The sequence below is a fragment of the Heterodontus francisci genome, chromosome 38 (genome assembly GCF_036365525.1).
Source record: "Heterodontus francisci isolate sHetFra1 chromosome 38, sHetFra1.hap1, whole genome shotgun sequence".
NCBI classification, from domain to species: Eukaryota; Metazoa; Chordata; class Chondrichthyes; order Heterodontiformes; family Heterodontidae; genus Heterodontus; species Heterodontus francisci.
The window spans coordinates 42,895,822-42,911,293 of record NC_090408.1 but is presented as its reverse complement, the minus strand read 5'-3'; the positions used below and the strand labels follow the sequence as shown (position 1 = coordinate 42,911,293).

Below are 15,472 nucleotides of genomic sequence, written 5' to 3'. Positions count from 1 at the left end.
ATTGTAAATTGCCCCTAGTGTAGGGAATATGGGATTACTGTAGGGTTAGTATAAATGGGTGGTTGTTGGTCGGCACAGACTCGGTGGGCTGAAGGTCCTGTTTTAGTGCTGTATCTCTAAATAAATAAATTCTTCATTAACAGATTCAGTACACAAGAAAGATTAGTAATTACTGACCTGTTTTGTTAATGATCCTACAGGAATTGGGCTCATTCTTCTACGGCGATGGTTTTCTGGTGGGGTTTGCAAGAGTAAAGTGCGCCTGGATGGAAAAACGGTGATCATCACTGGTGCCAACGTTGGGATTGGAAAAGAGACTGCCCAGGACCTGGCTCATCGAGGTAATCCTATCCTTAACCATAATGCTTTTTTTTGTGTGTGGTTACAAAATGCGTGACAAATAATATTAGACGACCTGAAAGTACATTTCTGGTTTATGGTGAACCAGTCCTAATTCTGTAGAAATTAAGCCACCTGCCCTGTTACTGTATTATTCCTGTAAGAAATGAGAAACACAAACTTGCACTTATATAGCGCCTTTCATTAACTCAGGACATCTCAAAATGTTTCACAACTAACAGTGCTTTTTTTTGAAGTGTAGTCGCTGCTTTGATGTCGGAAGTACATGCTGGGATATTGTTACCATCACAGAGACATGGTTGAGGGAGGGGCACGACTGGCAGCTCAATATCCAGGGTATAGAATCTTCAGGCGTGACAGGGGAGGGGATAAAAGAGGAGGTGGCATTGCACTGTTGATCAAGGAGTGAATTACTGCAGTAATAAAAGCAAAATACTGCAGATGCTGGAAATCTGAAATAAAAACAAGAAATGCTGGAAATACTCAGCAGGTCTGGCAGTATCTGTGGAGAGAGAAGCAGAGTTAGCATTTTGAGTCAGTGACCCTTTTTCGGAGTGAATTACTGCAGTAAGGAGGGATGATATCTTAGAAGGTTCCTCAAATGAGGCCATATGGGTAGAACTTAAAAACAAAAAGGGGGCAATCACTTGGCTGGGAATGTACTATAGGCCTCCAAACAGTCAAGGAGAGATACAGGAGCAGATATGTAGGCAAATCACAGAGGTATAAAAATAATAGGGTAATAATAGTAGTAGGGGATTTCAACTTACCCAATATCGACTGGGATAGTCTTAGTGTAAAAGGCTTAAAGGGGGCAGAATTCTTAAAGTGCATACAGGAGAGCCTTTTGAGCCAGTACGTAGAAAGTCCGACAAGAGAAGGGGCAGTACTGGACCTAATCTAGGGAATGAAGCTGGACATGTGGTAGAAGTGTCAGTGGGGGAGCATTTCTTTTTTATTCATTCATGGGATGTGGGCATCAGTGGCTAGGCCACCATTTATTGCCCATCCCCAATTGCCCTTGAGAAGGTGATGGTGAGCTGCCTTCTTGAGCCGCTACAGTCCATGTGGGGTAGGTACACCCACAGGGCTGTTAGGAAGGGAATTCCAGCATTTTGACCCAGTGACATTGAAGGAATGGCGATATAGTTCCAAGTCAGGATGATGTGTTACTTGGAGGGGAACTTGCAGGTGGTGGTGTTCGCATGCATTTTCTGCCCTTGTCCTTCTAGTTGGTAGAGGTCGCGGGTTTGGAAGGTGCTGTCTGAGGAGCCTTGGTGCGTTGCTGCAGTGCATCTTGTAGATGGTACACACTGCTGCCACTGTGCGTCGGTGGTGGAGGGAGTGAATGTGTGTGGATGGGTGCCAATCAAGCGGGCTGCTTTGTCCTGGATGGTGTCGAGCTTCTTGAGTGTTGTTGGAGCTGCACCCATCCAGGCAAGTGGAGAGTATTCCATCACACTCCTGACTTGTGCCTTGTAGATGGTGGACAGACTTTGGGGAGTCAGGAGATGCGTTACTCGCCGCAGGATTCCCAGCCTCTGATCTGCTGTTGTAGCCACGGTATTTATATGGCTACTCCAGTTCAGTTTCTGGTCAATGGTAGCCCCCAGGATGTTGATAGTGGGGGAATCAGCGATGGTAATGTCATTGAATGTCAAGGGGAGATGGTTAGATTCTCTCTTGTTGGAGATGGTCATTGCCTGGCACTTGTGTGGCGCGATTGTTACTTGCCACTTATCAGCCCAAGCCTGGATATTGTCCAGGTCTTGCTGCATTTCTACACGGACTGCTTCAGTATCTGAGGAGTTGTGAATGGTGCTGAACATTGTGCAGTCATCAGCGAACATCCCCACTTCTGACCTTATGATTGAATGAAGGTCATTGATGAAGCAGCTGAAGATGGTTGGGCCTAGGACACTACCCTGAGGAACTCCTGCAGTGATGTCCTGAAGCTCAGAAGATTGACCTCCAACAACCACAACCATCTTCCTTTGTGCTAGGTATGACTCCAACCAGCGGAGAGTTTCATCCCTGATTCCCATTGACTTCAGTTTTGCTGGGGCTCCTTGATGCCATACTCGGTCAAATGCTGCCTTGATGTCAAGGGCAGTCACTCTCACCTAATCTCTTGAGTTCAGCTCTTTTGACCATGTTTGAACCAAGGCTGTAATGAGGTCAGGAGCTGAGTGTCCCTGGCAGAACCCAAACTGAGTGTCACTGAGCAGGTTATTGCTAAGCAAGTGCAGCTGTCGATGACACCTTCCATCACATTACTGATGATTGAGAGTAGACTGATGGGGACGGTAATTGGCCGTGTTGGATTTGTCCTGCTTTTTGTGTACAGGACAGACCTGGGCAATTTTCCACATTGCCAGGTAGATGCCAGTGGTGTCGCTGTACTGGAACAGCTTGGCTAGGGGCACGGCAAGTTCTGGAGCACAGGTCTTCAGTACTATTGCCGGAATATTGTCAGGGCCCAGAGCCTTTGCAGTATCCAGTGCCTTCAGTCGTTTCTTGATATCACGCGGAGTGAATCGAATTTGCTGAAATCTGGCATCTGTGATGCTAGGGACTTCAGGAGGAGGCTGAGATGGATCATCAACTCGGCACTTCTGGCTGAAGATTGTTGCAAATGCTTCAGCCTTATCCTTCGCGCTGATGTGCTGGGCTCCCCTATCATTGAGGATGGGGATATTTGTGGAGCCACCTCCTCCAGTTAGTTGTTTAATTGTCCACCACCATTCACGACTGGATGTGGCAAGTCTACAAAGCTTAGATCTGATGCATTGGTTATGAGATCGGGGATAGTGACTATAACTCTAAGACTTAAGGGAGTTATGGTAAAGGACAAAGACGGGCCGGAAATAAAGATACTGAATTGGGGGAAGGCCGATTTTTAATATGATAAAACAGGATCTGGCCAAAGTGAACAGGGAGCAGCTATTGTAGGAAAGATTACATCAAACCAGTGGGAGTCATTCAAAAAGGAAATAGTGAGGGTTCAGAGCCAACATGTACCAGTTAAGGAGAAGGGTAGGACCAATAAGTCCAGGAAACCCTGGATGTCAAGGGATATAGAGGATTGGATCAGGAAAAAAAAGGAGGCTTATGGCAGATTCGGAACGCTAAAAACAGCGGAGGTACTAGACGAGTGTAGAAAGTGTAGGGGGGTACTAAAAAAAGTAATTAGGAGAGCGAAGAGGGGACATGAAAAAACACTGGTGGGCAAGATAAAGGAAAATCCCAAGGCGTTTTCTAAGTATATTAAGGGCAAGAGGATAACCAGGCAAAGAGTGGGGCCCATTAGGGACCAAAGTGGCAATCTGTGTGTGGAGCTGGAGGACATAGGTGAGGTTTTAAATGATTACTTTTCATCTGTGTTCACTATGGAGAAGGACGATGTAGGTGTAGAGATCAGGGTTGTGATATACTTGAAAAAATGAGCATTGAAAGCGAGGAAGTATTAGCTGTTTTAGCAGGCTTAAAAGTGGATAAATCCCCAGGCTCAGATGAGATTTATCCCAGGCTGTTCTGTGAGGCAAGGGAGGAGATTGCAGGGGCTCTGACACAAATTTTCAAATCCTCTCTGGACACAGGAGAGGTACCAGAGGACTGGAGGACAGCGAATGTGGTGCCATTTTTCAAGAAGGATAGCAGGGATAAACCAGGTAATTACAGGCTGGTGAGTCTAACATCAGTAGTTGGGAAACTATTGGAAAAATTTCTGGGACAGGATTAATCTCCACTTGGAGAGGCAGGGATTAATCAGGGATAGTCAGCATGGCTTTGTCAGGGGGAGTTCATGTCTAACTAACTTGAGAGAATTTTTTGAGGCAGTGACTAGATGTGTAGATGAGGGTAAAGCAGTTGATGTAGTCTACGTGGACATAAGTAAGGCTTTTGATAAAGAACCGCATGGGAGATTGGTTAAAATGGTAACAGCCCATGGGATCCAGGGCAATTTGGCAAATTGGATCCAAAATAGGCTTTATGGCAGGAGGCAGGGAGTTGTTTTTGCGAGTGGAAGCCTGTGACCTGTGGTGTACAGCAGGGATCGGTGTTGGGGCCCTTGCTGTTTGTAGTGTACATTAATGACTTGGACGTACAGAGGGTCAGAGGGACCTTGGTGTACTTGTCCATAGATCACTGAAGGCAGCAGCACAGGTAGATAAGGTGGTGAGGAAGGCATATGGGATACTTACCTTTATTAGCCAAGGCATAGAATATAAGAGCAGGGAGGTTATGATGGAACTGTATAAAACGCTAGTTAGGCCACAGCTGGAGTACTGTGTACAGTTCTGGTCACCACACTATAGGAAGGATGTGATTGCACTGGAGAGGGTGCAGAGGAGATTCACCAGGATGTTGCCTGTGTTGGAGCATTTCAACTATGAAGAGAGACTGAAAAGGCTAGGGTTGTTTTCCTTAGGGCAAAGAAGGCTGGGGGGGGACATGATTGAGGTATGCAAAATTATGAGGGACATTGATAGGTTAGTTAGGAAGAAACTTTTCCCCTTAGCAGAGGAGACAATAACCAGGGGGCATAGATTTAAGGTAAGGGGCAGGAGGTTTAGAGGGGATTTGAGGAAAAACTTCTTCGCCCAGAGGGTGGTTGGAATATGGAATGCACTGCCTGAAGGGGTGGTAGAGGCAGGAACCCTCACAATATTTAAGAATTATTTAGATGAACACTTGAAATGCCATAGCATACAAGGCTACGGGCCAAGTGCTGGAAAATGGGATTAGAATAGTTAGGTGCTTGATGGCCGGCACGGATACGATGGGCCCAGGGGCCTGTTTCTGTGCTGGATAACTCTATGACTAAGTGACTTTGATCTCTCGTTCTCAATTCTGGTGTCACTTTCCTTGTATTAAATATTTGAAAAAAAGATATTTACAGCACTATGGGGAAAGAGCAGCAGAATTAATTTGATAGCTTTATCAAAGAGCTGGCACAGGCATGATCGGCCAAATGACTTCCATCCGTGTTGTATCATTCTAAGTTCAGATTTAATAGTAAGAATCCTAACCGCCTCACTTTGTGTTGCAGGGGCTCGTGTAATACTAGCTTGCCGGGATTTGGAAAAAGCCAACAAGACAGCAGAAGAGATCAGAAAAGCGAGCGGGAATGGGAATGTCCTGGTGCAGAAGCTGGATTTGGCTTCACTCCAATCTGTGCGTTCATTTGCTAACAAAATTCTGGAAACTGAAACGCGCCTAGACATTCTCATCAACAATGCAGGCAAGTATTGGTTTAAGGAGCAAGTGAAAGAAGAAACATAATTTCATTCATATCAGGCCTTTTTACATCTTTGGTGCATCCAAAGTGCATCTCAGCTAATGAATTACTTTTGAAGCATACTCTTTGGCTGCCATGCTTGCCTACATAATGGCCCGGATTTCATGGTCAGCAACAAAGCGACGGCACTTTCTGCTGATCTTGAAGAAAGCCGCCCACAATGATCTAGCGATCTCTGTGGTGTGGATTTCCCCTTTCCTGACATTAGTTTGAATCTGGCACCAAGTAAAGGGATCTCCAGCCATCTAACCACAGTGGTGTCATAAAGCCAGTCACATTGAAGTATTCTCATAGACAGCAAACCAGGAAGTAAAATGCACTGATTATCCTTCACTTTTTAATTTAAGTTTTACAGAGTGTGAAATAAATGGTTGAGATCTACACATAGGATTAGGGTAGAAGCTGAATATCAAACTATTTAAAAAAATTTTCAATGTATTTTTTATCATAATGGGGAAAGTTGATATTCCAGAAATGTAGCATTGGCTTTTCAAGGATGGAGAAGTTTTTCAGCGGTAATTATGAATTTAGTCCACCATTAGAAACCAGTTATGCCTCCGTCAACATGGTGTAGCTTTTTAAAGTTTTTTTACATTTGAGACTAATAGCATAAAAGGGCACAGACTCTATGGACTGAATTTTACAGACCCACCGGTGGGCCGCAGGTTGCGGGGGGGCCAGAAAATGTCTCTGGGAGATGGCTGCTATGCACCCCCATGCCGTGAGGGCCCGGCCCGATATTGGCGGTGGTGAGGCCTCGTGGCGGCCCCCGCCGCTTGGCGACGGGACTGCCATTAACATATTGAAATAAATGTAAATTAATGAATTGATTGCCTTCTCCCACAGTCTGTCCCGGTGCGATATTTGTTCCGGTGGCTGGCACTCCCGTGCCTTCGGATCCCCGTCCGGGGAACCGAGGCGTAACACTGGCGGGGAGGGGGGACGCAGATATGTTTTTCAGTGCAGTGGGGGAGTGCGGGGTCAAACTAGTATCATTGGTGTAGGGTATGGTGGGAAGGGTTATAGTGTAAAGTTTATGTACTTGGGGTGGGGTGGGGGGGGGAAGGTCAGGTGGACAAGCTAAGTATTTTGGTGGGGGGGTTAAGAGGGAAAGTAATTCTATGGTTACTGAGGGGGAATAGGAGAGTGGCAAAATAAATGTTTTCAATTTTTTTCCTTAAATTTCTCTTTTAAATGTTTAAATTGAAATGCAGGACTCTGAGCCCTTTAAAAATGGCATTAGCACCTGCAGAAAGGCAGCTGATGCCATTGTCGGGGACGTACAGCCTGCCCCCTCCACGTCATCAGGGTGGGCAGTCTACCCCGGCTTTTAAATGAGCCGCTGCGCTTAATATTGCGGCGGCTCTGCGATGTGCCCATTGTTTTCAACGGCTACCAATTTCAGTAGCATGAGTATAAATTCCAACCCTCTGACTCTTCTCATCAGATCAGTGATTTCTAATTGATTGCAGTCTGGGGGACTTCAGCAGTGGAGAGATGGAATCACTAACAACAACTTCTGGGTTTCTACACATAACCTGTGCATGTGCGGATTCCAGAAGTTGCTGTTTGTTTCAGAGAAGTAATGACAGCAAACACTGACAATTTCACTGTCGTTAGTACTGTAAAATCCAGACCAACAATAATTTGTGCACAGCAAGGTCCCACAAAGAGCCGTAAGAAGAATAGCCAGATAATCTGTTTTAGTAATGTTGGCTGAAGTTTAAATATTGGACAGGATGCTGGGGAGAACTCCACTACTCTTCTTCCAATAGTGACATGGGATCTTTCACATTTACCTGAGAGGGCAATGGGGCCTCTGTTTAACATCTTATCTGATAAGTGCAGTACTCGCTTAGTGAGGATTTTGCAGTCTTTCTATACACTTTTATCAAGAAGCCATACATGCATTCTTTAGAATTTGATACTGATATATTTTTTTTTCTTTCCTTCTAGCTTTATTTGAAATAATCCTGCACACATGGGAAAGTACAGTCTAAGACTGTGCATTTTGCTTCACGTTTCGTGCATTCTGGCTAGTGCTCTGAGTACCTTGTTCTCGCATGATTTTTCCATTTGTATCTTCAGGTATCATGAGGTGTCCCAAGTGGAAGACTGAGGATGGTTTTGAGATGCAGTTTGGAGTTAACCATCTGGGTCATTTTCTCCTGACCAACCTCCTGCTGGACCTGCTGAAGAAATCCACGCCCAGTCGGATTGTTACAGTATCCAGTTTAGCCCACATTCGTGGTAGGTTTATTGCCCACTTGCAGTGGCCTAATGCAGAGCTGAGCCCAATAGATTAGGGAAGTTTTAGCTACCCTCTCACCATGCTTAATTAGCTGATCTCGGGGACAGAATAGCAGATGTCTGAAGCTGGGGTTTTGGGGAATGGGGGGAGGGCGAGGTAAGAAGAGAGAAATCAGTTAGGCTCTTCATCAGTATCCAACAGCCCAGATTAAAAGCGGTGGACTGAATCTAGCTCAGCTGTGATGTACCCTTTGTTTGAACAGCCTGCTAGCAATTACTGCCAAGCTCACCCTATGAATAATGGCCACTTTTGATGGGGTGCCTGTGGAATTGTTGCCCAGCAAAGAAGGGAAGGAGAGAAAACTGCAAATGCATGAAGAATAACAGGGACAGAGACTTCGCAAATATATATCACAGAATACAATAAGCTAGCTAGATTGACACTTTGTAAAACTGGATCTTTCTGAGAACCTGGAGTAATTACATGCTGCTGATGTACTCTAGCTAAACACAAGTTGAAAAGACTACAGTTCACTGTTGTGAAACTTGGGGTTAAGTGATTGCTGGAATGTAGCTTTTAAAAACTCTTAAAAGAAACTTCCTGGGCATGCCGAGATGTTGTTCCATTTTCTTCAAGGTTGGATACAGCCACTTTTTAAGATAGAGGTCATTCCCGATGTGAATGATTTAACTGGCTTTATTTGAGCATTCGTCTCATGGCAGTTATAGGATTGCCAGGATTTGAGAATAAAATGGGGCTACAGTTAAAGAGTGCATTTTAAAAAATGAAATAAAACTTACCAATTTGGGGATTACTGTAAAGTTTAGAATGCACATAATCAAGTGAAAGAGGTGGGACCTTGCTCCCAGACCTCCCCCACCCCGTCCAGTGACAAACCTTCGCTTTAATCATTCCAGATGCACCTTTGCTGCTGTTATGACCAGGTGAGAAAGGTATCTAGAGGTCCCTCTCAGCCTTCACCTGGTCTTACTGTACAGGGTTTTATTTTTAAACACAATGTTTTGAGCTCCCCCATGGTGAATCCTTGTTCACCGCTTTCCAATTATAAGGCAAAGAAACGAGCACAAACAGGCTTTCTTAGGTTTAAAAAAGAAAAATGAAATTTATTAAACTTAAACTCTAATTCGGTTAACGCCTACGAATACATGACGCGCCCACGCTGGCATGCATACGTGATACGCACATGCAGATAGAGACAGAAAAGAGCAGAAGAAAAAGTTAAAGTGGAAAAATTTGAGGCAATCTCTGAGGAAGGTTTTTTTTGTTACTGTGCTTCGAGCTCGCTGTACAGTCCTTGATTGAAAATATGGACTTGCTTTTCATTGGGGCCCAGTATTATTCTTCCTTGTTCACTGTAGGAGACTTTTCGCTTTCTTGGGGTTCATGAGTCTTCAGTGGGTTTTGGAGTTCCGTGAGAAAAGAGATGGAAGCTGACAGGAGGAGAGGAGGTCTTTTCTAGTCCAGGAGCAAAAGAGCTTTCTGCCAGTTCAAAAACTGTCTCTATAATTTAAAATTCCCCAAGTTGGCCAGCAGGGTGGTCATGTGACTGACTGGTTTGACTAGGTCTTTTCTGTGTATTGTATGAGAGCAGGGGATAGCTCCTTTGTTCCAACATTGTCTGCTAATATGCAAAAATGTCTTTCCGGCCAGGGCCCCGGCAATTCCTTGTAACAGGCCTTCTCTTCTTCCCAGCAGCAATTTGAAATTTAGTGTCCCATGTGGCGAAATTAATGTGCCTCATTCTTGGCGGGTGGGGGCCTGCATGACAGCTGCAAATTCCTTTTCTTACATACTGCACTAAAAGTTATAAATCATGACATCACTGGAGTTAAAACTCTGTACACTGGTGTATTCAAACTCCTTTTCACACCATAAAGTTAATGTTGGGGGCTGTTTTTGAGTTGCTGATTTTTTGGAGTTTTTTTTAGCTTTTGAAGCTAATCAGCTATGACCGATTTCCTAGGTGGACATATTTTTTAAATGGAGAACTGTTTTAACTAGAGTTTTAAAACTGGTTGCTACAGAGATAGTGGAGGCATTGGTTTTGATCTTCCATTCTAGAATGGTTCCAATGGATTACAAGGTAGCAAACGTAACCCAAGGAAGATGGGACAAAGAAAGCACAGAACCATAGGTCAGTTAGTCTGACATCAATAGTAGGGAAATGCTAGAATCCATTATTAGGGACATGGGCACTTTGTCAAATCATGTTATGATTTTCTAAGTCAACATGATTTTATGAAAGGGAAATTGTGTTTGACAAATCTATTAGTTACACCCACAAAATAAACCCTTATCAAGGTAGGTAAAGGGGAACTAGTGGATGTAGTATATTTGGATTTTCAAAAGACATTCGGTAAGGTGCCTCATGAAAGGTAGTTACACAGATTAGGGAAAATTTAGGGGTGATATATTAGCATGAATTGGGGATTGGTTAGCTGGCAGAAAATAGACAGGAATAAACAGATCATTTTCAATTTGGCAGGTGTAACTAGTGGGGTGTGGTGAGGAGCAGTGCTTGGGCCTCGGCTATTTACAATCCATATCAATGGATTGAATTTAAAAACAAATGCTGGAAATATGCAGGTCTGGCAGCATCTGTGGAGAGAGAAGCAGAGTTAATGTTTCAAGTCAGTGACCCTTCATCGGAACTGGCAAATGTTCGAAATACAATAGGTTTTAAGCAATTAAAGCGGGGTGGGGCGATAGATAACAAAAAGGCAAGGTGTTCATAGGACAGAGGGTCACAGAGAATAACTGACCAGAAGGTCACTGAGCAAAGGCAAACGGTATGTTAATGGTGTGCTGAAAGACAAAGCGTTAGTGCAGAGAGGGTGTTAATTGACAGAAAAATGAACAGCCCTGGCCCAAAGCACAAACATTTAAAAAAAAGTGGGTAGGCACATGGTAAAAAAAAAATGAATAATGAAACAAACTAAAATAAACAAACAAATAAAAAATAACTGAAAATAGAAAGGGGGTCCGTCATGCTCTGAAATTATTGAACTCAATTTTCAGTCCGGCAGGCTGTAGCGTGCCTAATTTGTAAATGAGATGTTGTTCCTCTCTTGCGTTGATGTTCACTGGAACACTGCAGCAAGACCAGGACAGATATGTGGGCACGAGAGCAGGGGGGTGTATTGAAATGGCCAGCAACCGGAAGCTCTGAGTCATGCTTTCAGACTGAGAATTTCAATGAATTGGATGATGGAACCGAGTGTAATGTATGCAAGTTTGCTGACAGTATAAAGTTAGAACGGGGAGGAATTTCTGAAATGTGTTCAGGAGAACTTCCTTGTCTAGTATGTTCTCTGTTCAACTGGGATGGAGGCATTGCTGGATCTGGTGTTGGGGCCAAGTCTCTGTGGGGTAACACTTGGGTAAGAATGATCAGCATAAAGTTTAGATTAGTAATGGAGAAGAGCAAGGAACAATCTAAAGTAGAACTTCTAAATTGGAAGAGTGGTTCTAGCCAGAGTAAATATAATGGAACCAAAGACTGATCGGAATAACTGTAATGAAACAATGGGCCTTTAATAAGGAGGGGATGTTTCAGTTACAGTCTAGCTACATTCCAGGTAGGGAAGCCAAGCCAGGGCTCCTTGGGTGACAAGGAAGATAGAAAATATGATGAAACAAAAAACTGATGCATGTCAGGTGAATTCTTCAAGTGAGAACGAGGCCAAATACAATAAGCTGAGAGAGAAGTGAAGAGCAAAATAAGACTGACAGAGAGAATGAGAATAGAATGGCAGTTAACATAAAGGGGAACGCACAAATCTTCTCCGGCATGTAAATAGTAAGTGTGCAGCAAGAGGTAGGATGGGTTCAATAAAGATAAAGTGGGTGATTTATGCTTAGAGGCACAAAGCAAGGCTAAAATACTTACTGACTACTTTGTATTGGTGGTTACTAAGAAAGAGAATGCTGACAAAATATTGGTAGAAGCAGAACTGGTAGAGGATATGAATGGGGTGAAAATTGATGGGCAGGATGTACTGGAAAGGCTGGCTGTGCTTACAGTGGATAAGTCGCCTGATTTGGATGGCTTGCATCCCAGGCTGCCAGAGGAAATGGAGTTAGTGAATAGGCTTTCCATAATCTTTCAATCTCCCCTTGACTTTGGGGGTGGTGCCAGAGGACTACGGAGTAGCAAATGTGACACCCTTATTCAAGAAAGGATGTAAGGACATTCCTAATGACTACTGGCTGGTCAGTTTAACATCAGTGGTGGGTAAGGTTTTAGAAACCTATCGGAAAAAATCAACAGGCACTTGGAGAGGTTTGAGTTAATTAAGGAGAGCAGCATGGATTTGTAAAAGGCAGATCATGCTTGACTAATCTAATTGAGTTTTTTGATGAAGTAACAGAGAAGGTTGATGGAAGGGAATGCAGTGGATCTTGTCTATATGAATTTTAAGCAAGCATTTGACAAAGTATCACATAAAAGGTTAGTTCACAAAATTGAGACTCATGCAATAGGTGGGTTAACGTCAGATTGGATAAAAAATTGGCTTCAGGAAAGAAAGCGGCAAGTTGTGGTAAGTGGTTGTTTTTCGGGCAGGAGGGTGGTAGACAGTGGGGTTCCCCAAAGGTCAGTGCTAGGACCACTGCTTTTTTTATAATTTGTAAATGACTTGGATATTAGAATATAAAGTAAAATTTCAAAATTTGCCGAAGGTACCAGACTTGGAGGAGTGGCAAGCAACGTGGATGATACAAATCAATTGCAACAGAACATAGATAGGCTAGCGGAATGGGCAGATAAGTGGAAAATGGAATTTAATAAAGAGAAGTGTGAGGTGATGCATTTTGACATGTGGGGCTGGATGTTCTTGTCCTGACAGCAGCTTTCGTGATTGAGGGTGGTGCTGGAGAATCGAGGCAGAGTCACCCACCACTAAACCTGAAGCCAGGACTTTGGTTGCAATTGTGCCAGGGGTGGGATAGGCCAACGGCGACCTTCCCACCCAGAGGCCAAATAAGGGCCTTTTCTTGTCGCCGCCGAGATTTACCTGTGGCAGGGACCGCCATGCGGGGAGGACGCCTTGGAAAATGAGGCACTACCCCCCACCCCCCCCTCACCCTTGCAGGCTTGGTGTGGTGTGGGGGGGAGGGAGTCCCTCCTCTATGGGCAATTTTTGGGCCCAAGGAGGACCCCCATCAGGAACTATACGCCCCGTGACCTTTTTCTCCCCCGGACCGGACACCCACTTTGCCGGGGCCTTCCGGACTGGCCCCGGCAACCCTGCCTCACCTACCTCTTCTCTGGGGTTCCAGAGCTGGGCCTCTGTCGGAGGCCTCTGCAGTACCACTCCTGGTGGCAATGCCGCTGCTGAACTGCCAATCCTGTGATTGGCCGGCAGCTATTGGGGCCTGGATCCCCATCCCTATTCAGTCTTTAAAGGGACGGGATTCCCGCCTCAAATTTTGACAACAAAAGGCTGGAGGGTTGCTCCAGGGAGCTCAAAAAAAAATGCTGAGGCAGGATTTCCCCGCCTTTCCAGCCTGGCGCCATGAGCTCCACCCTGCACGAAATCCAGCCCGGGATAGGGCCAGGCAATATAGTCTTAATGGCACAATTCTAAAGAGTATGCAGGGACAGAGGGACCTGGGTCTTCATGTGCATAGATCTTTGAAGGTGACAGGACATATTGGGAGAGTAATTAGCAAAGCATATGGGATCTTGGATACTGAGAAGCCATGTTCCCTGGCTGGAGAATTTAGAACTAGGTGACATAGTCTCAAGGTAAGGGGATGACCATTTTGGATTGAGATGAGAAATCTCTTTTCTGAGGGGTGTGAATTTTTGGAATTCTCTACCCCAGATGGCTGTGGATGCATAGTCAGTCAGTACATTCAAGGCTGAGATCGCTAAATTTTTGGACAGTAATCAAATGATAGTGGGGGTGGAAATGGAGTTGAGGTCTAAGGTCAGCCATGATTTTATTGAATGGCAGAATAGGCTGGAGGCCTGTATGGCCTACTCCTCTTCTTGCGTTCTGATGTTAATGGGGCCATTTCCTTTTTAAAAAATTCCCTTAATGTGCTTATAAAATAAACTTTTGCTAGTACCCTTGATACCAGCTGCCAATTTTTTTCTGCTATACTCGCTGCTCTCATTATTTTAGCTTCCAGTAATGAAAAATCTGTGCTCTCTTGTGTCCTTGAGATTAAACTACATCTTTGAAGCCAGCAAATGAACTCTAAAGCCTACTTTAGTGTTTAATTAAAAGCCTCTAACTCCTGTACTAGCAAGGGAGAAGAGGGAGCTAACTGTTGGGGCATGATCCAAGATGTGAACAAGTAGATTAGGATATTCCAGCAACTTGTGTTGAGTGGAGTAGAATGTGTGGTCTCCTTATGAGGGAGTGAGAAATTTAAGAATCACCTTTCCACCAACAATCTGGTAAGGCTTGAGGAAGTTCCTCCAGTACAATGAGGAGTACTGAGGAACCATTTCAAAGAGTCTAATTGTTGCTGTAAGCCCTTTTATAAATAATCAGTGGGAGCAAAGGCAGGAAATAAGTACAAGGAAAAAACAAGTTCAGAAATTCCTGGCATTGCTGAAAGTGCAGTGTAATGGGACGGGACTGCTGCACCTCCCAAATCCCTGAGACTGGATCATTAAACAAAAGCAGCAGGCCCCTGTGCGTTTTTCTTTTTTTTTGTTAGTGCTGCCTGGACAGTTTTTCTTTTTAGTGATATCCTTGCCAATATTTATCCCTCAAATCACATCGGGTAGAACTCCCCTGCTCTTCGAAATAGTGCCAGGTGACCTTTTATATCCACATGAGGGGGCAGACAGGGCCTCGGTTTAACGTATCATCTGAAAGGCAACCCCTCCAACAGTGCAGCACTCCCACGATGCTGGAACTGGGAGTGTCAGCCTAGAATATGCTCATGTTGTTGGAGTGGATATTGAAGTCTCAACTAATGCCTGGCTCGGGTATAAAATTAAAACCCGACCCGGGCCCGAGTCCTTCAATTTTTTTTCATGCCCGACCTGACCCGAAAATATCAAACGTTATTAAAAGGAAAAACACATAGAAACATAGAAAATAGGAGCAGGAGTAGACCATTCGGCCCCTCGGGCCTGCTCTGCCATTCAAAAAAGATCATGGCTGATCGTCTAATTGAGTACCCTGCCCGCTTTTTCCCCATATCCCTTGATCCCTTTGGCATTAAGAAATATATCTATCTCCTTCTTGAATATATTTAATGATTTGGCCTCCACTGCCTTCTGCAGTAGAGAATTCCACAGGTTCACCACCCTCTGAGTGAAGAAATCTCTCCTCATTTCGGTTCTAAATGGCGTACCCTGTATCCTGTGATCCCTGGTTCTGGATTCCCCAGCCATCGGGAACATCCTCCCTCATCACGCCAAAACGTAGGTTAAAAAGAAAACAATAGAAAACAAAACCCGACCACAGCCAACCCGAACCCGACCCACCCGAGCCCGAATGCTGGACACAGAATATAGGCCCGACCGGAACATGGCACATGTAGTCGGGTTTGGTTGGGTTCAGGTCAGGTAG

At 44.5% G+C, this 15,472-nt stretch overlaps 1 protein-coding gene across 1 annotated transcript in view; it reads left to right on the top strand.

Annotated features, from left to right (window-relative positions):
- si:ch211-107o10.3 (uncharacterized protein LOC407663 homolog) overlaps positions 1–15,472 on the top strand; it is a 47,162-nt gene that overhangs the window by 16,256 nt on the left and 15,434 nt on the right. The window contains exons 2-4 of the mRNA XM_068018231.1: positions 201–341; positions 5,414–5,605; positions 7,751–7,912. Coding sequence (XP_067874332.1) covers positions 201–341; positions 5,414–5,605; positions 7,751–7,912 — 495 coding nt within the window. The remainder of the gene's footprint in view (positions 1–200; positions 342–5,413; positions 5,606–7,750; positions 7,913–15,472) is intronic.